The sequence below is a fragment of the Sorex araneus genome, chromosome 1 (genome assembly GCF_027595985.1).
Source record: "Sorex araneus isolate mSorAra2 chromosome 1, mSorAra2.pri, whole genome shotgun sequence".
NCBI classification, from domain to species: Eukaryota; Metazoa; Chordata; class Mammalia; order Eulipotyphla; family Soricidae; genus Sorex; species Sorex araneus.
Window position 1 is genome coordinate 65924591 of NC_073302.1, and position 24763 is coordinate 65949353.

A 24763-nucleotide genomic window follows, 5' to 3' on the forward strand; every position below is an offset into this window, starting at 1 on the left:
TTTATCCCCTTTCCAGGCCCAGAGGAGGAATAGCACAATGCACAGAACCCTGGCCTACAGCAAGCTCACGGTCATTCAAACCCCCAGTGTCTCCTGTGCTTGAGCACAGTCCTGCCAGCCCTGCGCTCTCATCCCCAGCGCTGCAAGAAATTGAAAAACAAAACAAAACCCCACCGAGCTCCCCTTTCCTGGTTTTCCTGCATGACCTCCATGTAGTGAGGGGTCCCCTTCCTCATCAGGACTGCTCACCTGGGGCTCCTAGGAAGGCAACTGTCACTCCCCTGTGACCTCCTACCCCCACTGCCTTCCTTGTGTAGATGTACAGGGGCGCCGCGTGTGGAAGGCCAATAGCCAACTAACGCCGAGGCCCACTCACTTCGTGATATTGGCACTGCGCAGGCTGCGGAGAGTCCAGGAGCTGGGAATCGACCCAGAAGGGCTGAGGAGCGTTCAGCTTCCGGGTCCCTTCCCCTCCCGGTGTCTCTCCAGCTCCCTTGCCTGAAAGGCCATTGTCCTGGATTTTCCCGCTCATGTCACAGGGGGCTGTTCCCCTCCGAGACAGGCAGGGGCACCAGATGCTGCATTTTCTGGAGGGGACACAGAGGGAGAAGGAGAGGGAGGGAAGGCCGCCTGGTCACCGAGCTGCTGCCATGCAGTTGCTGCCATGCAGTTGCCGCCAAGCTGACATCCTGTCTATACTGAAGGTCTTCATTAGGAGTGAATTTTTGTTGTTGTCGTTAGAAAATGTTTTACTATTCACATAATCAGGGAGAGTCTTTCCACATCGGAGATGTCTGAGACAGCTGCCCCTGCATACCAGGCTCTGCTGGGACCCAGGAATGTGGATCCTTGTATGAAAAGCGGGGTGGGGCACATCCTCCCGCCTGCCCCACCCCCACGCCTGGCCTCAGAGTTCCTCTTGTTCAGCTTGTTCAAGCTGCTCTGGGAAGTCACGTTCCCATGCAGTTAAATTTTAGAGGATCCTAAATTGCAATACTCACAGTCTTATTTTTTTTTTTTTTTGGCACTCAGGGGCTACTCCTGACTGTACTGGAGGTAGGGGTGCCACTCCCGGCAGGGCCAAGGATGGAACCCAGGCCTCTCATGTGCAACTCCTGCACTGCTATCTCTCCAACTCCCCTTCTCCTGGCACCCCCCACCCCACCCCACCCCACCCCAAGTTCTTGATTATCTGATTAATTTGAGAGAATACAAATTTATCCAAACAAGCACTGATAAAGCAATTACATCTACTAGGCACAATCCTGAGCACTTTTTAATTAATAACTCAGTTTGCTAGTCAATTGATTAATTTGAGCCTATAGATCAGGATCAGGCACTGAGTTTTTTGTACAAGGGGAAAACATTGACCTCAGGTGGTAAAAATACCACCTAAAATAGCACCCACACCTAAATTTTTTTTCTCTCTCTCTTTCCAATTGCCTGAGGTAAAGTTGCATCCTTTTCTAGATTTCATTCGTCAAGAAGAAATTGATTGCCCTTGCAAAGGGGCATTGTTCTTTTTAATACTTCACAGCAAGTGTCTGAGGATCTATGTGGGTCTTTACCAAGCACCCCTGGGAATTAGAAAAACCCAGCATCCACTTTAGTGGACACAAATGTACCAACTTGGATTAGTATTGGATAAACTAAAGCATAACATCTGGATCCTATTAGTTCCATGACTCTTGAAACACCACAACATTTTATTTATTTTCTTTTGTTATACCACGATAAAGTGTGAGTAGCTGAGCTACATTAATAACTTTTTAGCCCCACAATTTAAAGCAATGAAAAGATTTCCATGATAGAGTCCCTAAGTCCACAAAGGAAATACGAATGTTTACATTTACACCCACATGTAAATATCTCATTAACAAAACCACTGAGATCTTCATTTCATTATGTCTTTTTTTTTTTTTTTTTTTGCTTTTTGGGTCACACCCAGAGATGCTCAGGGGTTACTCCTGGTTCTGCACTCAGGAATTACTCCTGGCAGTGCTTGGGGGACCATATGGGATGCCGGGGATCGAACCCGGGTCGGCCGCATGCAAGGCAAACGCCCTACCCGCTGTGCTATCGCTCCGGCCCCTCATTATGTCTTTTATCAGAAGTATATTAAATTTTTCTTTTGGTATTTGGGCCACTCTCAGTAATGCTCAGGGGTTACTCCTGGCTCTGCACTCAGTAATCACTCTGAGTGAGGCTCGGGTGACCATGGATGCCATGGATCAAACCCGGGTCGGCCACGTGCAAGGCAAATGCTTTACCTGCTGGACTATGTCTCTGGCACCTGTATTAGATTTTTATGACTATTGTAATATCATTATCAGTTTAGTCACAATACAGAACTATTTCCGTAGAATTAAGCAAGAGTTCGGCAGTTAGTTGTCCTCAGCTAAGGCCAAGTGAATACAGGTTGGAGGTTGGTATGTTTTTGTGTTCAGTGTATAATTTATTACATGGGACAAGCATTCAATAAATTATAAGACAATTGGTGTACTGGTGCCGGGAGATTTGAGTATCATATCTACCATCTCTTTTGGATCTCAACCAAGTGAAGCAGAGAACTGAAGCTGTGATGTGGGTGATTGGGTTCTATAGTTTAATTTCCAATCTCATGTTTTTGCTATCTGTTCTCACTGAAACAAAGTCGGAATAAGTTTAGGCTTATTTTTAATATTCTGGGATAAAGGAGGGAAGTTTTTTGTTCTGAAGGCCTTTAGGGAACAGTATTTGGAGGATTCAAATGCAATCTCCTCTTTTGCACATTGTTTTGTCATACAAAAATAATTAAATTGCAGCAGATATTAAGGCATTAGTGGTCAGCTTAAGAAAAGTATGTGGCGCCTATTTAATTTGGGCTCTAAGTCCGGTGGAGAAATTGTCTGTGACTATGTATAGCTGGGTGTTTCTGTTTGTTTGATTGGTTCTTTTCCTGTTCTGCAGGGTGTTAGGGAGGGAGCCCCCAGGAATACTCAGAACCACCATGATTATACCCAGCGTGCTAGGTGGGAGGCCTGTGGTATCCGGACTCAGTTTTGGGACTCAACACTTTGGAACTAATTCACTGACTTGCCAGTGAATTAGTTTCTTTTGTTTCAATCAAAGAATTGATTTCTTTTGTTGTGGTTGTTTTCTGTTCTTCACTGGTTCTTCTTAATGCTTTTCTAAGGTTTGCCTCATTCCGAAATCAGCACATGGGACCAATCCTGCAAGTGCCTACATGGCAGGCATGAAAATTCAGCCCGTGGAAGTAGATAAATATGGAAGCATCGATGTAGCTCACCTCAAGGCCATGGTACCCATTTTTTACTTAACAAATGTATAGGGGCTGGGAAGACGTGTCTGTGTGTGTGTATTGTGGGGAGGGGGTCAGGCACAAGATGGTTTAGATCAGCATTTGTTATCTTCTTCTGCATTCTAATGAAGAGACTGCAATTCCTTCTCTGATAGAGTCTGGGGAAATGGTGAACAACCGAAAACCCTGTCTCTGTAGGAAAAATATAAAGAGTAATAGTCACAATTTTGGTCCAGAATTAATACAACCATAACCTACCTCTTCCTACACCAACAAGAGGAAGAAGTTCCTTTAAACTAAAATTTCACCCTCTAATTCATGCATGTGTAAGAAACCAAATGAATTATTTATGACAGAGGTAATGGTCCTCCCTCACAGGACCTGCTTGCTTCTTTCAGCCCAACCCCCCTCCTCCCGCCCCCCACATTAATAACCAAACTGGCAGTCACAGTTACCCTCAATTTGGGTGTTGGGAATGAGAATCTAAATGTAGAATTTAGCAAATGTCAGTGACTTTCCCAGCTATTACCTGCTGCACGCTGGGCAGGCTTCCACTGTCTTTCCTGAATCACCAACCCCCACTCCTAACCTCCCAACCTCCAGGAAGAGGTTGCTTAGCAACCATATCTGCTTCCACTGGTGGACTGGAGGCTGCATCTTAAAAGGGAAGGAAATCAGCTGAATAGCAATGTGATTTTGTCGGGGTTATTAGGCATCGAGTCAACTCATGTAACAGCTTCAAAGGAAAGCTGAAAATTCACAAGGCTGCTCACTGCTCCCATCCTCCTCACCACCCTTCCATTGCTCCACAAATATTCAGGGTCACTAGTCCATCCTTGTAAAGTCTCTCTAATAAAGGATAGGACCACTTCCCTCTTCTGTTTCCATTGCCACATGAGTCTGCTCTGACACTGGCCAGAACACTTTGAATTTGCCTTTTATGTGTAAAATAATAATTTCCTTTCTGTAAAAAAATTCTTTTTTTAAAAAATTTTTTATTACCGAACACCATGAGTTACAGTTAACAGACTTAAAAACTTTCATGCTTGCATTTCAGTCATACAATGATCGAGTACCCATCCCTCCACCAGTGCCCATTTTCCACCACCAGTGGTCCCAGCATCCCTTCCACCATCCTCACCTCGTCTCCACCTTACCCCGCCTCTGTGGCAGGGCATTCCCTTTTGCTCTCTCTCTCCTTTTGGGTGTTGTGGTTTGCAATAGAGGTATTAAGTAGCCATCATGTTCAGTCTATAGTCTAAAAAATTCATTGTTCTAATCAGAGCAGATATACTCCTTGTGGGAATTCTAATTTCTAATAGCATGGAAGGCAATGGGCATATAGATTGTGAATAGGAAGAGATTAGCTCTTGAGAAGAGGCATGACTCACAAAAAGCTATGAAATGATCATCAAGATGACTGAGGGATTGCGGGGGAAATCCCTCAGAGTTGAGGCCAAACCACCGTAATCCTTCCAGTCTTTGGTTTTGACCATGGACTTGTAGCCTCCGGGAATCCTTTACTATTGTCATCAGACTTTGGGGCAATGCCAAGAATGGAAAAAACAAAACAAAACAGACTTTATCTTCCTAATGATCCATTTAAGCTGAAAGGCCAGAGTTTGGCTTCCTCCCTTACCTTCCCCCTGCCTCTTGGTTCCACAGGTGGATAAACACAAGGAGCATCTGGCGGCGATCATGCTCACATACCCCTCCACAAACGGGGTGTTTGAAGAGAACATCAGTGATGTGTGCGGCCTCATCCACCAACACGGGGGACAGGTCTATTTGGACGGGGCCAACATGAACGCCCAGGTGGGCAGAGCAAGAGCAGCTCCCTTGCTTCCCGCTGAGAAACAAGCATTCCTCTCTGACTTCTTGGCAGCTGTCTTGAAACATGAGAGTGAAATCAGAGCAGAGGCTGCCTTTCTTAATTAATGCCAACTTTGAATTCTGTACCTCACTTTCATGGCCATGGGGGTTAGGGGAGATGATGTTGGAGAGGCGATGACAGAAGCAGGGAGTGATCTCTGCTGTCCTGTCTTGTCTGGGGTGCCACAGGCAAGGTCCCGACACCCTGCAGGAATTCACACCTGTGATCCTTAAACAGTGCTTGTTGCTATCCTCTGGCCTTGGATCTTCTGTAATCTGGCTTCAGCCTCCTCCTGGGAAACAGCTGGCAAATTTTTTCCTGGAGGGCCCATCCCCTCTAGCCCTTAGGGTGAGGAGTGTGATATGCACTTCTTGGGGGGCCTTTGGAGAAAACTCAGTAGATTATCTTTGAGACTGGTCAAACTTCTTGGTCATTGTTTATTTTCTATTTGGGAGTTACACCCAGCAATGCTCAGGGTTTACTCCTGACTGTGTGCTTAGGAATCACTCCTGGTGGTGCTGGGGGAAACCATATGGGATTGGGGGATTGAACCCAGGTTGGCCTCTTGCAAGTCAATCACCTTTCATACTCTGTTGGACCAGGGGTAAAGCATAGCATGTCCAAAAGTTGCTGTTCCAAGAGAAGGTAAGACCTTATGGGGCAAGAATTCAGTGCAGGGTTTGGAGTGATAGCACAACAGGTAGGGCATTTGCCTTCCACACGGCCAACCCGGGTTGATTTCCAGCATCCCATATGGTCTCCTAAGCACCGCCAGTGAGTGCAGAGCCAGGAGTAACCCCTGTGCATCACCAGGTGTGACCCAAAAAGAAAAAAAAGAATTCAGCACAGTACCACTGCCTCTTCTTCCTCTTTGCAGTAGTAATTAAGAATGGACGGAATATTCAAATCTATATCTAAATTAGGTGAAATGACCCCTCCCCCCACTGTTTCTATAGAAAGCAGAAGCCATGCTACCTATCAGTCTGGGGCTATGGAACTCGCTTGTCCCGAGGTGCCTTCTGTGAACACTGGCCACTCTGTTGCCTCTCCAGAGCCCCTGTCAGGCTCCTGACGTTTGCCTTTGTTTCTTCCCCTTGTGGCAGGTGGGACTCTGTCGTCCTGGAGACTTTGGGTCCGATGTCTCGCACCTCAATCTCCATAAGACCTTCTGCATCCCCCATGGAGGAGGCGGCCCTGGCATGGGGCCCATTGGAGTGTGAGTTCTGGGCTGCCCCAAGTATAAAAGCTCAGCCCCAATCCGGCTGTTCCCATCCAGGGACACAGACCCTGCTGCCAGCATGGAGTGCATCTGCCTGTGGAGCGTATTGTGGGGCTGCATGTGGGGGCCTTAGAAAGGCCTTTCAGGGACGTCCACGGAGAGCTCTCCTTGGATATGTAACCACAGAGTGTGGTTATACTGAGTTCCCAGTCCTGCCTGGATAGAGCTGGTTAATTCACAGAGTAATCAACAGGGTCTCCACAGGACTAGTATGAATAAGAACTGGAACATTAACATTTGGCAATTGCTCGGGGATACCTTACCCGTTTGCGGGGATTGAACCTTAGCGGCCTTACCCACTCTTCTCTCTCTCCAGTCCTGTCTTTCTTTTTGAAGTAAGCTGATATAGTTACAGTGACACTGAGTAATACTATAAGGACTCAGTAGAAAAGTAGTTGTCTGGGGTTGAGGACATATAAAAAGATATCACAAAGGGTCTAAACTTATTTTATTTTCTACTTGGGGGCTACAACCTGGAGGTTTCTCAGAGCTTACTCCTGGCTCTGTGCTCGGGGATCACTCCTGGCAGGCTGGGGACATATGGCATTGCAGGGATCGACCCCGGGTCAGCCCTATACTAAGCCAGTCTTAGCCAGTCTGGTGGATCTAAACTTTTTTTTTTTTTTGTAACTAAACTTTTTTTTAGCGGGTGAGTCCCCAAGCCACCAGGTGCTACTTCTGCCAGTGCTGAGGGTGAGGAAGGAGTATCTGATACCAGGGATCAGACTCACAGGGCGCATGCGTCTCAGCCTGCTGAACTCATTCCCTCGCCGAAAACAACAGGCTTCTTTCTTTGTTGTTGCTGTTATTTATTTACTTATTTAACTTTCATCTATAACATGAATCCGATCAGAGAATCTCATTATAACATGATTGCATCAACGCAGGATTGGTCACACTGTTTTGTATAACAGAAATTTTCCGAGAGGTGGATTTAAATATCCTCACCAGCCCTCCCTCCACCAAAACTGAATTGGCTCGGCAGTGTTGAACACTTTGTAGCTGGAATTCCTACTGCATCTGAAATTAGTAAGAAACTAACCTTACAGCTCAAGGTCAGAGCAAGACCAAAGGAATCTCCGGCCGCCGCCGCTGTGAGCCATGTTTTACACTGCAGAATGGAATGAGCGTGTGAAAATGATGCTTTGTCTCAGTATCAGCTGAGCTAACTCAGCTGGCCAGAGGCTGGTCTGCTTGCATTTTTCTGATTTTCTTTTTGAGGAAGACTTTTCCAGTAAATGGAGGTGTCCAGTGCTTCCCTGGGGAGAGGGGAAGGGGTGAATAATAGTGTTCATGAGTAATTCCATGAGGCTCTAATAAATATATGTGTATAAATCCCCCTGGATTCTGGGGAAAAGAGACTGGGGAGAGGGTCTGGAATGCCCCATAGATGTTCAGTTTTTTGTTTTGTTTTGGGGCCACCCCTGGCTGTGCTCAGGGTTTCCTCCTGGCTTTGTGCCTACGGGTCACTCCTGGTGGGGCGGGGGTGGGGTGGGAAGTCCCCATATTTTGATGAGCCCACGCCGTGGCATGTTGATCCATGGCCGCGTGCCTCTGCCACATCCTCCGTCTCCATGCGCGGGCGAGCCCCGGGGTGCTGGTGGGCGGTCAGTCAGCCCCGCTTCCTGGAAAGGAAGGAGAAACAACGCTTCTGGAACATGTGCCGCATAGCCAGGGTTCCTCTGCTGGCAACAGCAGCTGCTGAGATGGCCTTGTTTGTGAATGCATCTTGTGTTTGTGAATCTATCTTTTTGACATCTAAAAATTTCCTTAAAAAAATACAGGAAGAAGCATCTTGCTCCTTTTCTGCCCAACCATCCCATCCTGTCATTAACACCAAAGGAAGATGCCCGACCTGTGGGTACTGTCAGCGCCGCCCCCTGGGGCTCCAGCTGCATCCTGCCCATCTCCTGGGCGTACATTAAGGTGAGGCCCTGAAAGGGGCGGGGGCGGGGGTAGGGGGGCAGGGGGGCTGACAGGAGGGCATCGAGGCTGCAGCCTGCCTCGTTGGCTTCAAAGAGAAGAAACCCAGAGAGGATTGCGGATGGCGGGGTGGAGCCACCTTCCTGTGTGCAACTGAAATTCATTTCTTCTCATTGCTGCTTTGTTAGGCTGTTTCCTTTGGGGTCTCCTTGTGGGTTTAACATCAGGAAAATGGACCCGCCAGCTATATTTTTTCCAGACAGAGATCAAGCCCATGAGTCATGGGGATGTTCTAGCCACGTCATTTGGTTTCCTGTCGGATTTACACGGCCCTTAAAAGTGAAATCCAGGGCCCAAGTTAACCTAAGTTCCTCCTAGTTGAGAGCTCGTGGTGCATTTTCGGAGTCCATCTTGCTCCGCTTTCTTTTTCTTAGCGGCCTGGAGGATAAGATAAAAAGTCAGGGATATTTGCTTATGGGCTGAGTTCCCGAAGCTTTTCATTCTTTCAGCCAAGGAGCTGTATTCTCATGGGCGATTAGACTGTGTCAGAGAATGGGCTTCCTTCCTTTGTGTTTCTCTAAGGAGCCAATGGGGCCAGAGTTTATTTTACACGGTTCTTATTCAAACTGGCCTGTCTGGCTAGCTCCGAGCCTGATGGGCCTGTGCAGTGGAGAGGAATGCAGGGGTTTTTTTTTAGCGGCTAATTAGCGGCCTTCCTGAACAATCTCCCTCTTAAACAAAGGTGGCTGCTGGTGCAAGCCGACACCAAAGCTGGGCTCTGGAGAGCTCTGTGCGGGCTCTCCGGGCTGGCTCTGAGTCTTGAACAATACAGCGTTGATGATTCGGAATGAAAACTTTCCGGGAAGCTGGAACAAATACTCTCGGCCTCAGAGACCAAAACCTGCTCTTAAAAATTATATGCATTGTTTTGCAAGAAGTGGTAACAAAAACAAGTACAATAAAGGGCTGCTTCTTTGTAAATAGAACCTTTTCTTTAAATAGATTTTTTTTAATTGAATCACTATGGCTCTCACAAAGCTGTTTATGATTAAGTTTCAATCATAAGTTCAATCAACACTCACCCCTCTACCAGTGTACATTTCCCAGAACCAATATCCCCAGTTTCCTTTCCATCACCCCTCACCCTCAGCCTGTCTCTATGGCAGATCTCTCTCTCTCTCTCTCTCTCTCTCTCTCTCTCTCCCCCTTGCTTCCCTCCCTCCCTTGCTCCCTTGCTTCCTCCCGCCCTCCTTTTGGAACTGCGGTTTGCAATACAGATCCTGAAAGGTGATCATGTATACTGAAAGGTGATCATGTATATTCCTTCACCTATTCTTAACACTCAGTCCTTGTCCAGTGTGATCATTTCCAACTGTTATTGTCATCCTGCTCCCTTCTCTATCTTACATATCCTCAGCTCAGTATGCTCTTGTGGTAGATTCCAACCATTGACCAGTCAGTCCTACTAGCCCCTGTTTTTTCTGGCCTTGGATATTTTATATATACATACATATATATATACATATATATATATATACCACAAATGAATGTAGTCATTCTATATCTGTCCCTCTCCTTCTGACTCATTTCACTCAGCATATCCATTCATTTATAGACAAATTTCCTGACTTCATATTTCATAATAGCTTCATAGTATTCCATTGTGCAGATGTGCCATAGTTTCTTTATCCATTCATCTGTTTTGGGGCACTGTATATAGAATCTTATTCCTAGTTCCCATTGGGTTTTTAGGCACTGTGAACAGATGTTGTTTGTTCAGAGCATATTTGGGTTGAAAGTAAAAGTTTCCACTTTGAAAGAATAAATGCACCAGATGGAGTTTGCTGTATGCCACGGAGTAGATAGAGCCTTAGTTTAAATTTTTACTTTATCACTTTTATTTTCTGGAGGGGAGTGATTGGCATCACACCTGGTCATGTTGGAGGCTGCTCTCAGCAGTGCCAGGGATCAGATCAGTCAGCAACATGTCAGGCAAGCATCTTAGCCCTGTACTATCTCTCTTGCCCAGAGCCTCAGTAAAAATTAAATAAATTGGAGAGATAGTACAGTGGCCCTGTTTGATCTCAGGCACATATATCAGCATCTGGTCTCCCCAAGCCCCAGGCACTCAGGAGTGACCCCTAAGCCCTGATCCAGGAGTAAGCCCTGAATACCACTGGTGTGGCTCAAAAACTAAAAATATAAAAAAAATTCAGAATATACCCAGCTCTGTGTGCAGGGATCGCTGGAGTGGGGGGTGGGGCGGGAAGAAGGAGGGGGTTCAGAGGACCATATGGGGCTGGGGACTGAATTCAGGCAGCCACATGCAAGGCAAGGACTTACCCACTATACTATCTCTGGTCCCCCAGATTTTTTTTTTTTTTTAAAGATGTAAAGGTTGGGGATATAGCTCAGTGAGGACCTACCTAAAGGCCCTGCAAAGAAAACAAGAAAGATACTCATTATTCTCACAGAATCCTTAGAGGATTTTTTTTTCTTTTTGGGTCACACCTGGCGATGCACAGGAGTTACTCCCTGGCTCTGCACTCAGGAATCACTCCTGGCGGTGCTCAGGGGACCATATGGAATGCTGGGAATTGAACCCAGGTCTGCCGCATGCAAAGCAAATGCCCTGCCCACTGTGCTATTGCTCCAGCCCAATCCTTAGAGGATTTATAGAATTTTTCTACAATTTGTATGCCTAGCCTCCCTCCTAGGAGGTTCAAATTCAGGGCCCAGTTGGGGCTGGAGCAATAGCACAGAGGGTAGGGCGTTTGCCTTGCATGCAGCTGACCTCAGTTCAGTTCCCAGTATCACATAGGTCCCTGAGCAACGCCAGGAGTAATTCCTGAGTGCAGAGCCAGGAGTAACCCCTGTGCAATTCCGGGTGTGACCCAAAAAGCAAAATTATTAATAATAATAATAATAATAATATCCAGCGCACGGGACGCAGTTTAAACCATCAAGCTGCTTAGTGCCACTTGCTGGGTGCTTCCTAGCATAAAGGGTCAAAGCTTGTAAGCAAAAGTCACAACCCACTTGACAACAAAGGGGACCCTATCTCCCACAGAGAAAGTTTTCCCCTTTCCCTTTACCTGACCGTGCTCTATCCTCTTTTAACTTTCTACTCAAGAGTTCTTCCTTACCAACTCTGCTTCGACCACAGAGACACAGTATTTCCTCTCCTTGGGACTTGGGTGTCTGAGGTCTGTTTGGTGTGTTCTCACTGTATTGCAGTAATTATGTATTTGTCATAGCCTCCATCATTCATGAGGAATTCTGGGGGAGAAATAAAGTGGATGCAACTTTGATCTTACGCTCTTTGCTGGTGATGACATTTAACTCATATGATCATAGGAACTTATTACCACCAGAGAAAAATAAAAAGAGAATTTGCACTGGAACAGAAATGGCTTTGATTAGGACAGTTGAAAGGTGAATCACACCAAAGGACTGAGAGGGGGGTTCTGGCCAAGATCCCCTGGGATTCCTGGCAATGGTAACAAAACAAAGCCAAACCTCAGATTCACAGTAAGCAAGTGAGCAAAAAAAAAAAACAACCTCCAAAGTAGAATAGTTCCAAGAATGATCCCTTTTCCTATGTAGATATGTAATAGTCAGCAATTCACCCAATATTGGAATTTGTTACAACAATAAAAAATGTAAAATTACTGATACAAGAAAAATATAATAAGCCCTTCCAGTTCCAGAGAGGATTGGTAGATGTCCTTGTTTGGGTGTTTGAGTCATCTGCAGTCTGTACGATGGTGGTTGTGGACTAACTCCCTGTTGTGGATGGGGTTCATCTATAAGTGGCTTTGGTGAGTGACCAGTTGGGGTGAGCTGTTTTACAGCTGATGACTCTTTTTTTTCTCTCTGTTGCAGATGATGGGAGGCAAGGGCCTTAAGCAGGCCACAGAAGTTGCTATATTAAATGCCAATTACATGGCCAAGAGGTTAGAAAAACACTACCGAGTTCTTTTCAGAGGTGCAAGAGGTAAGTATCAACTTCAGTCTTCTACCACTTCACTTTTTGTTTGTTGTTGTTGTTTTTGAGCCACACCTGGTGGTATTCAAGGGTCACTCCTGGCTCTGCACTCAGGAATCACTCCTGACAGTGCTCTGGGGACCATATGGGATGCTAGGGTGTGTGGGAGGGGTTATATCTGGGTTGGCCACATGCAAAATAAGTGCTCTATCTGCTGTACTACCACTCTGGCCCCCCACTTCACTTTTTTATTAACCAAAAGTTTGACCTAGTAGATTTAGTTTTGAGACATCTACCAGTTTCTGTCTTTGAAGTGGTGAGAAGCTTCTGTTTTGTACTACAGACAGGGAAAAAAAGGCATTTATTGGAAATAGCTTTAATGAGCAATGGGGGGTACTCCATTTTGTGAGATCCTGAGTTAGCACGGCCCAAGGCTCACAAGAATCCTACACCACTGAGGCATGTGCCCATAAACACCCCAAGCCCCTCAGCTCAGAGTGTTGTGCGGATGTCCCCTGAGTGGACTCGCTCAGGCAGGTGGAGGAGTTGAAGAGTCTTTTGGGGAGGAGCCATCTGAGGTGAGCCTAGAGAGAAGTGTGTCCATATCAGTAAACACAGATACGGAGCGAGTCAGAAAGGAGCATGAGGGTGACTAGAGTTGGCTGGGTTGAAGCGCTCCACGCTTCACTTCTCCCAGCTCCACTGGGAGAAGAGGATGCCAAGGAGGATGAGGCAAGAGAGGTAGCATGGCTTGGGGGGAGCGGGGACCATTTTTTTTCCATGGTAGTGATTCTTTTGTTATTTTTTAATTAAGGAATTGTGATTTACAAAGTTATAGATAGTTGAGTTTTAGGCTTTTTTTTTTTTTTTTTTTTTTTGCTTTTTGGGTCACACCCGGCGATGCACAGAGGTTACTCCTGGCTCATGCACTCAAGAATTACTCCTGGCGGTGCTCAGGGGACCATATGGGATGCTGGGAATCGAACCCGGGTTGACTGCATGCAAGGCAAATGCTCTACCTGCTGTGCTATCGCTCCAGCCCCCTAGGCATATAATATTTCAACACCAGTCCTACTGCCAGTGTCAACTTCTCTCCACCAGTGTTCTCATATTTCCTCTCCACCCGCAGCCCCAACACCCTCCATCCCTGCCTGTCAACTTGACAGGCACAATACAAAATTCCAGTGGTTGCAGCTTAGATCTCATATTTTCATTTTTGTTGAAAGTCTCAGTTTTGTATATATTGTTATTCCACTCACCCATATCACCAGTGTAAATGAAGCCCTGATGCCTGTTCACCCATTGCTTCCCAGTCTCTTCATCCCCTTGATTTCTTTCCTTTTTGTCATTATCTTCTCTAAACACTGGGATCAAGGGTGATCTAGGCATCCCCTCTTTATTACAATACATTTTCTCATCCAGTACACAGATAAGTGAGATCATCATGTGATTGTCTTTCTTTTTTCTGGCATACTTTACTGAACATTATATATTCCAGTTCCAAGCACATTGCAGCAAATTGCATGACATGATTTCATCATTTCTTGTAGCTGCATAGTTATTTCAGTGGATATATCTGTGGGGAGGGTCTTGAAAGGCTCTGGAGAAAGATCTAGAAACAGCCACACAGGGCTGCAGCTCACACTTTGTATGTAGAATCCCTGGGTTCCATTCTAGGCACTGTGTGGTGTCCCCCACCCCACCTCTTGGGCATTTCTTTCTTTCTTTCTTTCTTTCTTTCTTTCTTTCTTTCTTTCTTTCTTTCTTTCTTTCTTTCTTTCTTTCTTTCTTTCTTTCTTTCTTTCTTTCTTTCTTTCTTTCTTTCTCTCTCTCTCTCTCTCTCTCTCTCTTTCTTTCTTTCTTTCTTTCTTTCTTTCTTTCTTTCTTTCTTTCTTTCTTTCTTTCTTTTATGGCCCACACCCATTGGTACTCCTGGCTTCCTGCTGTCACTGTGCTCAGGGCTAACTCCTGGAGAAATTCAGGGGACTCTATTCAGTATCAGGGATTGAATCAGAGTTGGTCACACGCAAAGCAAGTGTCCTTTTCACTGTACCATCACTCCAGTCAGTCTAATTCTTTCCAGGATAGAGGAGGGCAGATGAAGCATGTTTCTCTGGAGGCTGCCATGCACTCAGCACTAAAATTCTAGGCCATTGCTAGGGAATTCTGAGCACTAAAAGATGGATGGAGTTTCCATTTGTTTTGACATTTTACCCCAGAATTAAATAATGACTCGTATTTCCCATCCCAAGCCTAAATTGGTGAGTACAGACTTTATTGCCCAATTCCACTTTATTACCTAATTCTAGACTTCATAAAACCAAAAACTGTGTCATGCTTGGTGTACTAAGCACATTTATTATATCACTTGAGGCTTAGTGTTTTGGGGCCTCTAAAAAAGGACCCCTGAAAGGACAGCACAACTTCCAGCAGTGTCAGCATGCCTCCACCATGTCCCAGTGTCTTCCCACCCTCGTCCTATCTCCCTGCTCTCCCGACAGTGATGTGCTTCCTATTAAAGGCCAGTCTCAGTTGACATGTCCTTAATAAACACATTATGCTCCCTAATTTCTAATGCCAATATTAGAAGGCTGTTATTCCTCTTAATCATATTTACTTGTTTCAGGCCTCTGGAATTAGAGATAACTATGAGGCAATCAGTTTAATGAACTCCAGGCTTGTCTTCACAAACCAGTTCGTTGAGACTTGAAAATACTGGCTGAACAACGGAGTTTAGTTTTTGCAAAGCAGAGAAGTGACAAGTGAACTGGGTGTGGGGGATAAGGAAGGGGGAGCAGTAATGATTAAGCTCCATGAAGGGAATATTTTAGGTAAGAGGTAAGATGGGGGAGGGGGCGCCTTCCAAGTGGTGCCCAGAGGGCACAGGGGGTCCTCAGCAACGGTTAATGGTCCTATGCAAAGCCCCTGAGCTGCCAGGGACCATCAGAATTCACCCAGTGTTATTTGAGTCTTCTCCAGGGCCCGCTCTGGTAATTCCCAGGGGACCAAACTAGGTTTACATATGAGCAAGCTTCTTAACCCCTGGATTATCTCTCCAACCCCAGTTGGTTTTGGGGGGGGCACGGATGGGGCAGGGGGTGTTGTTTGAGTGTACCCAGGGATCTAATTCAGAAGGACCTGAGGTGTGTCTTTCATTTCTACTGCTGAGCCCGATCCCTGACCCTAGATGAAACTTTGTTGGCAGGGATACCCTCACCCTGGAGTGCTCATGGATCGTGCCGTGCTGGGCAGCAAATGGGCCTCTTGCCTTCAGAGCACATGCTGCAGGCCTCTGAGCCGTCTCCCCAGCCTCAGTAATTCCCTCCCACGCAGGGGCTCTGCACCGGGTTCCCAGGGCTTTCTCCTGACTCTGAGCTTAGGCATCACTCCTGATGAGCCTTATTCTTTTTTGAGGGAGAAGAAAGTTTCACCTAGGGGACTGGAGCAATAGTACAGTGGGTTGGGCACCTGCCTGGCACCCAGGCAACCTGGTTCAAGCCTTGGCACCCCACATGATCTCCTGAACCTGCCAGGATTGATCCCTGAACACCATGCCGGTTATGGCCCCCAAATAAGAAATTAAAAATAAGCCTGCCAGTGTTCATTCTTCTGGGAAGTCAAGTGCACTGTGCGATCTAAATGTAACTTGGAGTCTGTACCATGTGGTATCCTGTTCCATTCCTATTTTCATTGCTTAGATGCCTGCATTCCTTTTTGTCTTCAACCGTATCCAACTCTGCCTAGAAATCCCTGTCTCTAAGGAGGTTTCCCAGCGTTCTCCATGGGTAGATGTGCCCCTCTGGAACTGAACCTCCAAAACCTGCCCTGGTAGCAACCTTTCTGAGGCCCAGAGGCCCAGGTCTCATCCCACGGAAGCTGGCAATTTGGTTCTTTTTTTTTTTTTTAATTTTTTTTTTCTTTTTGGATCACACCTGGGGATGCACAATGGTTACTCCTGGCTCTGCACTCAGGAATTACTCCTGGCAGTGCTCAGGGGACCATGTAGGATGCTGGGAATCGAACCCAGGTCGGCCGCGTGCAAGGCAAACGCTCTACCTGCTGTGCTATTGCTCCAGCCCCAGACGATTTGATTCTTAGTCCTGAGCCCAGCATTGCAGCCAGATTGGACTGAATTCGAGCAGCTCGCTAACAAGTCCCCTTCTTTCTCAGCAGCCCCTGAGAATGTGTGGGATGAACAAGGTCTGGCTGGTCCCTGTGCTCAGACAGAGTTACAGGAAGCCGGAGATAGAGCCCCAGAAGAAAATTGCCCTGTGGGGGTGGGGAGGGATGAGGTTTCAAGCTCAGATCTTTCCTTTGCTTTTCCATCACTCCAACCCTACCCTTTCTTTTCTTATTGCTCCTTTGTGTTGGTTTTTTGCTCCCCCCCCCTTGGAGTGGGGGCACTCCCCATACAGTGCTCTGGAGGCACAGGTCTACTCCCAGCAATTCTCAGCCCGTTCGTTGTGCTGGTCTGATGGGTCAGTCAGTACTAGGGCCTGGGGAGTGAGGTGGGGGCTGTGGTTGTGGGGATCAGGGCCGGGCCTGATTTGCTCGCTTTTCAGACTCAGCTGTGGGCACTATTTGTTGCAGTAGGAAAAGCCGGACAGTGAAGCTTTGACCAGGCCCTGCTCAGTTTACACAGTTTCCGCTTCCGGCTGCAAGGACGCACCCTGTGTCCATGAGGTCCAAAGGTCCACCTATCTTGGCCCTTTAGAAACGGTGAACAAGCACAAATATTTTGGGGATCGGTCTCCAACAGGCAGGCATCTATATCACACTTCTTTCAGGGTGGAGAGCGGGGCCACTGCCCTTCACACACTCGAGAATGTGGGTTTAGAGCTGCACATCTGCACTTCATTTCGCAGTGGAGCGCTTCCCAGCTGTGCCGAGGGCCTGGGAGATGAAGTGTGGCTGGAGCAGTGCTGGGCTGGCCTGAAGGCCTTTCTCGCACCCTGCCCTCTGCTCAGCAGGCCCTGTGGCCTGAGGCTGGGGAACTGCTCTCTCCTGCCCTTCTTTCCCCTCCCCCCTCCCCTGCTTTCCTACCCTCTCCTCTCCCTCCTCCTCTCCCCTCCCCTCAGGCCCTGAGAGTCAGTGCCATTTTTCTTGTGTCCCCTCCCCCTCATTCTCAGCACCCCTGCTAGAGGCTCAGAGAAGAAAGGTAACTGGTTGAAGTTGCACCCCCAAAATGGGGGTGGCATAGTTGGGCATTCTTGGGTTTAACAGTTAATGTGGTTGTGAATAATCATTTTGTAATTTCCCCTGAAAGATTCTCCCAGGTCACAACATTGTGGGCACTACTGTTTTTTCTTGGTTTCTTTTTAAGTTTATGTGACTGTGGATTTAATATTTTACTATTGGATCGAAGTTCTTAGGCGTTAATTCTCCATCATTTGTTAGAAAGTGCACTGTTAAACAATGCAGCGACATTGCTGTCTCTTGCTTTGTCAAACAAAGCCTACCTTCCTGCATTCACTAGCTCACTAGCGCACATACCCTCGGGGAGGGTCGCAGGGCATCCCAGATGCACTAGCTACCCGCACTTTGTCTCCTCCCCCTATGCCTGGTGGCAGATCCCTTGTTTGCTCAGTCAGGAAAGTGGGCTACACAGAAGGGGTCCACTAGCATCTCACGGATGCACACTTGGTGTTTTGTTCTTGATGGTGGGTGTTCAGTGGTGCTTACTGTGACAATGGCGACCCTCTGGAATGCAGTTTAGACCAGAACAAAGTGACTGATTCCTCCCTCCCCCCCTCACTTTTTAATGTGTGCTGTGTTGCATGGTCTGCTTTTGTTTATGTTTGGGGGTTGCACCTGGGAGGGGTGCTTAGGCGCTCTTCTCCCCTTCCAACCCCACCCTACCCCACTGCTGTGCTTGGAGTTGCTTCTGACTACATTATACTGGAAATGGACCTGCCTCCTCCTTGCAAAACCACACTCAGCCCTTTATCTATCTATTTATTTTTAAAACTGTTTTATTAATCATTGTGAGATAGAGCATTACAAAGCTGTTCATGATTAGATTTCAGTCATACAGTAGTCCAACGCCCATCTTTCCATCAGTGTATATTTTCCAGCACTGGTGTCCCCAGGTTCCCTCCCATCATCCCCACCCCTGTCTCTATGGCATGCACTTTTCTTCTTCCCCCACCCCCCTCTTCTCTTTTTCTCTTTCCTTTTGGGCATTTGGTTTGCAGTATTAATACTGAAATCTTATCAAGAATATTCCTTACCGAGACTAGCACCCAAGAGTACTAGAGATAAGGACCGGGAGGTCTGCTCCATAGCTTGGAAACTGGCCTCGCATGCTGGGGGAAAAGGCAGCTGAGATAGAGAAGGGAACACCAAGTAGAGGATGTTGAGAGGACCCACTCGGGTTGAAAGATGCGTGACGAAAGTGTACTATAGACCGAACACGATGGACACTCAATACCGCTATTGCAAACTACAACACCCAAAAGGAGACAGAACAAAAGGGAATGCCCTGCCGCAGAGGCAGGGTGGGGGTAGTAGGAGGGATATTGGGAACACTGGCACTGATGGAGGGATGGGTAAGTGATCATTGTATGACTGAAATGAAACACAAAAGTTTGTAGGTTTGTTACTGTATCTCATGATGATTCACTAATAAAAATAAAAATAAAAAAAGACAATTGCCTCCCAGGGGGGGAAAATAGCCCTTACCTACTTTTAACACTCAGATCCTGTCCAGCGTGATCGTTCCCAGCTATTATTGTCATACTGGTCTCTTCTCTATCTTACCTACCCTCAGCCCCACACACACTTGTGGTTAGTTCCAACCATTCACATCGGCCCTTTAAGCTCTGTCTTTCACCCTGCACTGTCAATGTCTTCATTCTCAGAAGCCTGAAGCAAAGGAAAAAAAATCCTCAAAATTCTCTTTGAAGCATCACATAGAATTGAAAGTGTCTGATGGATATGTTTTGTACTATTTACATATACATAGAAAGAAACTAAATTGATGCTGGGGGCGGTGGTGGTTGTGAAGCTGCTGAGATGTGAAAATATCTTTATTTCTTAGAAGTATTTTCTGTAAGAGAATTGGGCCTAGATGACATTTCAGCAGTTCCTTGGCATCCAAGTTCCTCTTCCGGTCTGCTTTCTGGCTCCTTGGGTGTGTGGTGCTAAGGATTGGTCACACTGGCTCACAGTTTTTATTTTTATTAAGAATAGCTAAAGTCTTTATTGCCAACTATAAACATACCACATGCTCTTGGTTCTTTTTGTTCCTCATTGGTAGGTTTAAAAAGGCTGGGTTCTTTACTCATTTGTTGGGGTTAAAACAAAGCTGATACTGATTTTGTGTTGAAACAATATCCCTGAACAGGTTATGTGGCTCATGAATTTATTTTGGACACAAGACCCTTCAAAAAGTCTGCAAACATTGAGGCTGTGGATGTGGCCAAGAGACTTCAGGATTATGGTGAGTGATGTGGAGAGTGTGGTATGCGGGTGGAGACTTGGGTTAGGGACACTCTTTGGCCGTTGGGCCGAGACACTGGAGGCATAAACTGAATGTCCAGTCACCAGAGGAAAACTGTTCCACAGGATACACAGAGAGCCCAGGGTTCGCAGCAATGTTAATAGCAACAGACACATTTGCCTTTTTGACTGCATTAGATATTGCTGCCTCCAGATATTAAATCATGTACCTGGAATCAATCAGGAGCTTGGGCGGGGGTGGGTGAGTCTATAAGTTGGTAAAATAAAACATTCCCAAAGAAAATGGGTATTGCTTTGGCATTTAGGAACCATGTGTCTATTGTTGAGTGTTAGATTTCCTCAGCTTCTCTCCCACAAATAGTGTGGAGCTAAATCTCCAAACAGAAACATCAATTTTCAGATTCCTCCCGTGTCGGATGGGGAGGGTCTCTCCTTCCACAGCAGGGAGGACAACATGAATGACACTGGTATCCCATTTGCTTTGCAGGATTTCATGCCCCTACCATGTCCTGGCCCGTGGCAGGGACCCTCATGGTGGAACCCACGGAGTCAGAAGATAAGGCTGAGCTGGATCGATTCTGTGACGCCATGATCAGCATTCGGCAGGAAATCTCAGACATTGAGGAAGGGCGCATTGACCCTAGGGTCAATCCCCTGAAGGTCTGTGGGCAGTGGCGGGACATTCTTCTCCCAGCACATTTTGGTGTCTGGTTGGTGTGCCACAACCCCTACACATCAGATTTTGAAATTCTCCCTAAGACGAGCACATTTATTGTATGAAAGGTTGACTCTTTTTGGTCAACATATCAGGAGTTATTAGTACATAATTAGTACATGATATATATATATATATGAGTATAGCATATACTTGGGCTGGAGTGATAGCACAGTGGTAGCGGGTTCACCTTGTATGCGACTGACCTGGGTTTGATTCCTCCTCTCCTCTCGGAGAGCCTGGCAAGCTACCAAGAGTATCTCGCCACACGGCAGAGCCTGGCAAGCTACCCGTGGCGTATTGGATATGCAAAAAAACAGTAACAACAAGTCTCAAAATGGAGACATTACTGGTGCCTGCTCGAATAAATCGATGAGCAACAGATGACAGTGATACAGTGACCATGATAGCATATACTCATATATTAAGAGTAGTCAGTGTATGGGGCTCAGACAATGGACTGTCAGGGTTATTACTTCAGCATGGCACTAGCTCTTGGCCTCGCTTTCCCTAATACTTCCTACTTTAATGAGTCATTTTCAGGGTGCATAGGTTATAGATTTTTTTTTAAATAGATTTCTGTATATGTTTAATTTCCCTATCTTTGGGGCACCCAGGGAGCTATTCCTGGCTCTTTGGTTAGTAGTGATCCCTGGTATCTGGGGGACCATATGTGATGTTGGAGACTGAACCAGGTTTGGCCGCATGTAAAGTAAGAGCCTTAACCCCTGTATTTTTTTTCTTTCTTTTTGGGTCACACCCAGCAATGCATAGGGTCACTCCCAGCTCTGCACTCAGGAATTACCCCTGGTAGTGCTCAGGGGACCATATGGGATGTTGGGAATCAAACCCAGGTTGGCCGCATGCAAGGCAAACACCCTACCCGCTGTGCTATTGCTTCAGCCCCTTAACCCCTGTATTATCTCTCTCTAATCCCTATCCTTTGTTTGGGGAGGGTGGGGGGTGCCTGGTAATGCTCAGGGATCACTCCTGGCAAGACTTGGGTGACAATAGGGGGTTCTGGGGATTGAACTTGGGTTGGCTGCATGCAAAGTAGATGACCTACCTATTGTACTATCCCTTTAGCCCTCACCTCCCCCCTTTAAAAAATGTGATAATTCCTGGTTATAGAGAGATGCCTACCCCATACACTACACTGAACTGATTGCCAAAAGAACAGAAGCTAAAAGATGGTCTAGTTGGGAAAGTCTATATATTTACTGTATAAATTGTGGATCACTGAATCAGAGCAATTATTTCTTGAAAGAACTGAATTGGCACTTGGCCTGAATGTTGTAATATCTGGTTAGAGGGTTAAGTTTTCTCATTAGATCCAGACATAATGATGCTAGGACCAAGAATATCATGAAGACTTTGATTGTGTTGTCATGGTTACAGGGCAGAAAACAAGTCTGAGATGTCTGGGGAAGCTCAGGCAAATTTTAAAACTAGCTGAAGGCAGAATGCAAGGGTCAGTGGCGGGCAGAGAAGAGAAATGGCTTGCTTAAACTGGCTGCTGAGTCTGGCAGGCTAATGGAGAAAGAGGACTCAACTGTTTATGACTAATATTGTTCTCTTTTCTCTGGATATGCTGATTTCCTCAAAATTTAGGCTATGTTTTGGGGGGGGATTGGGATGGGGGTGAGGCAACACCTGGTGATGCTCAAGACTTATTCCTGGCAGTGCTCAGGGGACCATATGGGTTGCCGGAAAAGGAACCTGGGCATGTGCAAGACAAATGCTCTACCCACTGAACTATTTATTGTTAAGATGGCAATAGACATTTAAAGACCATAAAGCAGTTACAGAGTGGAAAATAATATTGGTAGAATATTATAGTTTACAAATGTGTCAAACCAAATGCTGTGCTGTTTATTAATATAGTAGTAATATCAAATCATGAGAATGGTTAAAATCAAATTCAAGATCGAGGTTGTCAAAAGGAGGGAGGGAGGTGAGAGAGAGAGAGGGAGAGAGAGAGAGAAGAAAAGTGCCTGCCATAAAGTCAGGCAGAAGAAAGGAGAAGGAGATGGGGCGTGATGGGAGGGAACCTGGGGACACTGGTCTGGTGGAGGGATGGGTGTTGGAATACTGTGTGACTGAAATCCAGTCATGAACAAATGGCTTTGTAAGGCTTAAAAAAAAAATAGATTGAAAAAATAAAAGATAGAGCTACTCATGGAAGAGGGGCACAGGCCCTGGGGATTTTGGGGATACAAAAAGGTCTCACAGGTTAGCTCGTTGGTTGAGGGGACATGGTGGAGATAGCCGTTTTCTGCCCTGATCCCTTTTCTGTTCATGTCTCTGTCTCAGATGTCTCCGCACTCCCTGACCTGTGTCACATCCTCCCACTGGGATCGGCCATATTCCAGAGAAGTGGCAGCATTCCCACTTGTAAGTTTTCCCTGGAAGTGCCAAGTCCCCTGTGAGGTCACGTGTACAGAGTGGCATTGTCACCACTGTGTCTTGTTACAACAGCTGTATATAAAACATCTTGTGAAACCTGGGTCATGCCCAGGGACACAGTGCATAGAGTTTGGCTATTAGAGCTCTGAGTGTCAGCTACAGGCCTGGGGGTCTAAATAGAATTTCTGGTCCACTGATCAACTGGCATACTCCTGGCTCTGTGCTCAGGGTTACATGTGTGATGAGGGCTGCAAAACTGGGTCAGCTGCATGCAAGCCATATACCTTAACTCCTGTACTATCTCATTGGTTCCATTTCTTATTCTCATATGAAACAAGATACTCTGCAATCTATTTGCAGGGTGAGGACACGGCCAAACTTATTATCTGTGAATAATAATGAAAGGGTGGGTTTTGGTTTCTTGTACTTTTTGAGTGTGAATTGGGCTAATGGTATCTTGGACTATAAGATAGAGGAATTGCCGTCATGTTATCCTCAAGAAGTCTCTTAGATAATAACACATCTCCGTTTTTTTGTCCATTGCAGCCCTTTGTGAAACCGGAGAACAAATTCTGGCCAACCATTGCCCGTATTGACGACATCTACGGCGACCAGCACCTGGTTTGTACCTGTCCGCCCATGGAAGTTTATGAATCCCCATTTTCTGAACAGAAGCGGGCCTCTTCTTAGTCTTCTCTCCCTCGGTACAAGTGACTGATGCGAGTAATATTTCATCTTTCATCCAGACTCAAGTAGGGGTTTTATATACCGTGTATATTTTTATAGTCTCTGCCAAGGTAAATGTAAATACAATTAGCATAGAGAGTGGAAGTTAGAAGTTGGAAGATTGATTTGCCTGTGTCTCTGTTTCCACTTGTTCCATTTGTAGCAGTTGATGCACAAGTTGCCTTGATTGGAGCCATTTAGCATTTTGCATTGACAATTCTGGGTGTGCTAAAATTGGGTGAGCTTTCACTTAGCATGTTTGCAGACTGGAGACTCCATAGACATATTTTGTTCCAAATAAGTCCTTGTGGACTATGCCATCTGTGGGAAATCCCAGGGCAAATGTTTACATTTTGTATACATTGAAGAAATTTTTTTCTTCTGACTAATTTGCCTAATCTGTTACAACATTTTGGAGTGTTCTACGGTTTTTTATCTGCAATTATTAGTACTCTAATAAAGAACTTCACTTTGAAGAATGCCTTTGTGTATCAATTTTCGGTCTTACTCCCACGCAGAGGAACTTGGACTAGCTAGGTTTAAGTAGTTCAGTGGGGAAGTGCATGCTTGTTGAACCCAGCCAGACCTTCCCACAGGCAAGACAAATATTCTGTCACCAAGCTCCACCCCTGCCCCCTACAGATTGCATGTTTTACACTTAGAAGGCTTTGTGGTGGACTCTGGGCACCTGGATGTTTCCAAACACAGAGGTGTTCAAGCTTTGGTGTTTGAAGATTACTGCGAGAACTTGCTTGAGATTGAATACTGAGCCCTGGATGGAGACACTCTCAATCAGTAGGTCTGGGGCAGGACCATTAAATTTGCATTTTAAAACATTACTGGGTATCATTTCTCAGCTATGTTTGTTCATGTTTCAGGTAAATTTCCAGAACTCTACCAGGCAATGCTCAGGGCTTACTCTTGGCTCTGTGCTCAGAGATCACTCCTGTCAGGGCTTCAGGGACTATACCAGAAACCAGAATTTGAGCCCAGATTGGTCACATGCAAGACAAGTGCCAAGCTTACTTGTAGTAATTCTCCAACTATAACCCCCACTTCTTTTTAGTGCAACTATAACCATTCTTAGAGAA

The 24763-nt window shown here is 46.1% G+C and overlaps 1 protein-coding gene across 1 annotated transcript in view; it reads left to right on the forward strand.

Annotated features, from left to right (window-relative positions):
• Nucleotides 1-24151, forward strand: part of GLDC (glycine decarboxylase) — an 86340-nt gene extending 62189 nt beyond the window's left edge. Inside the window, exons 17-25 of the mRNA XM_055134388.1 lie at nt 3176-3301; nt 4967-5116; nt 6278-6390; nt 8238-8379; nt 12262-12373; nt 19710-19805; nt 20313-20485; nt 22854-22934; nt 23493-24151. Of these exons, the coding sequence (XP_054990363.1) occupies nt 3176-3301; nt 4967-5116; nt 6278-6390; nt 8238-8379; nt 12262-12373; nt 19710-19805; nt 20313-20485; nt 22854-22934; nt 23493-23636 (1137 nt within the window). The 3' untranslated portion in view covers nt 23637-24151. The remainder of the gene's footprint in view (nt 1-3175; nt 3302-4966; nt 5117-6277; nt 6391-8237; nt 8380-12261; nt 12374-19709; nt 19806-20312; nt 20486-22853; nt 22935-23492) is intronic.
• The last annotated feature ends 612 nt before the right edge of the window (nt 24152-24763 follow it).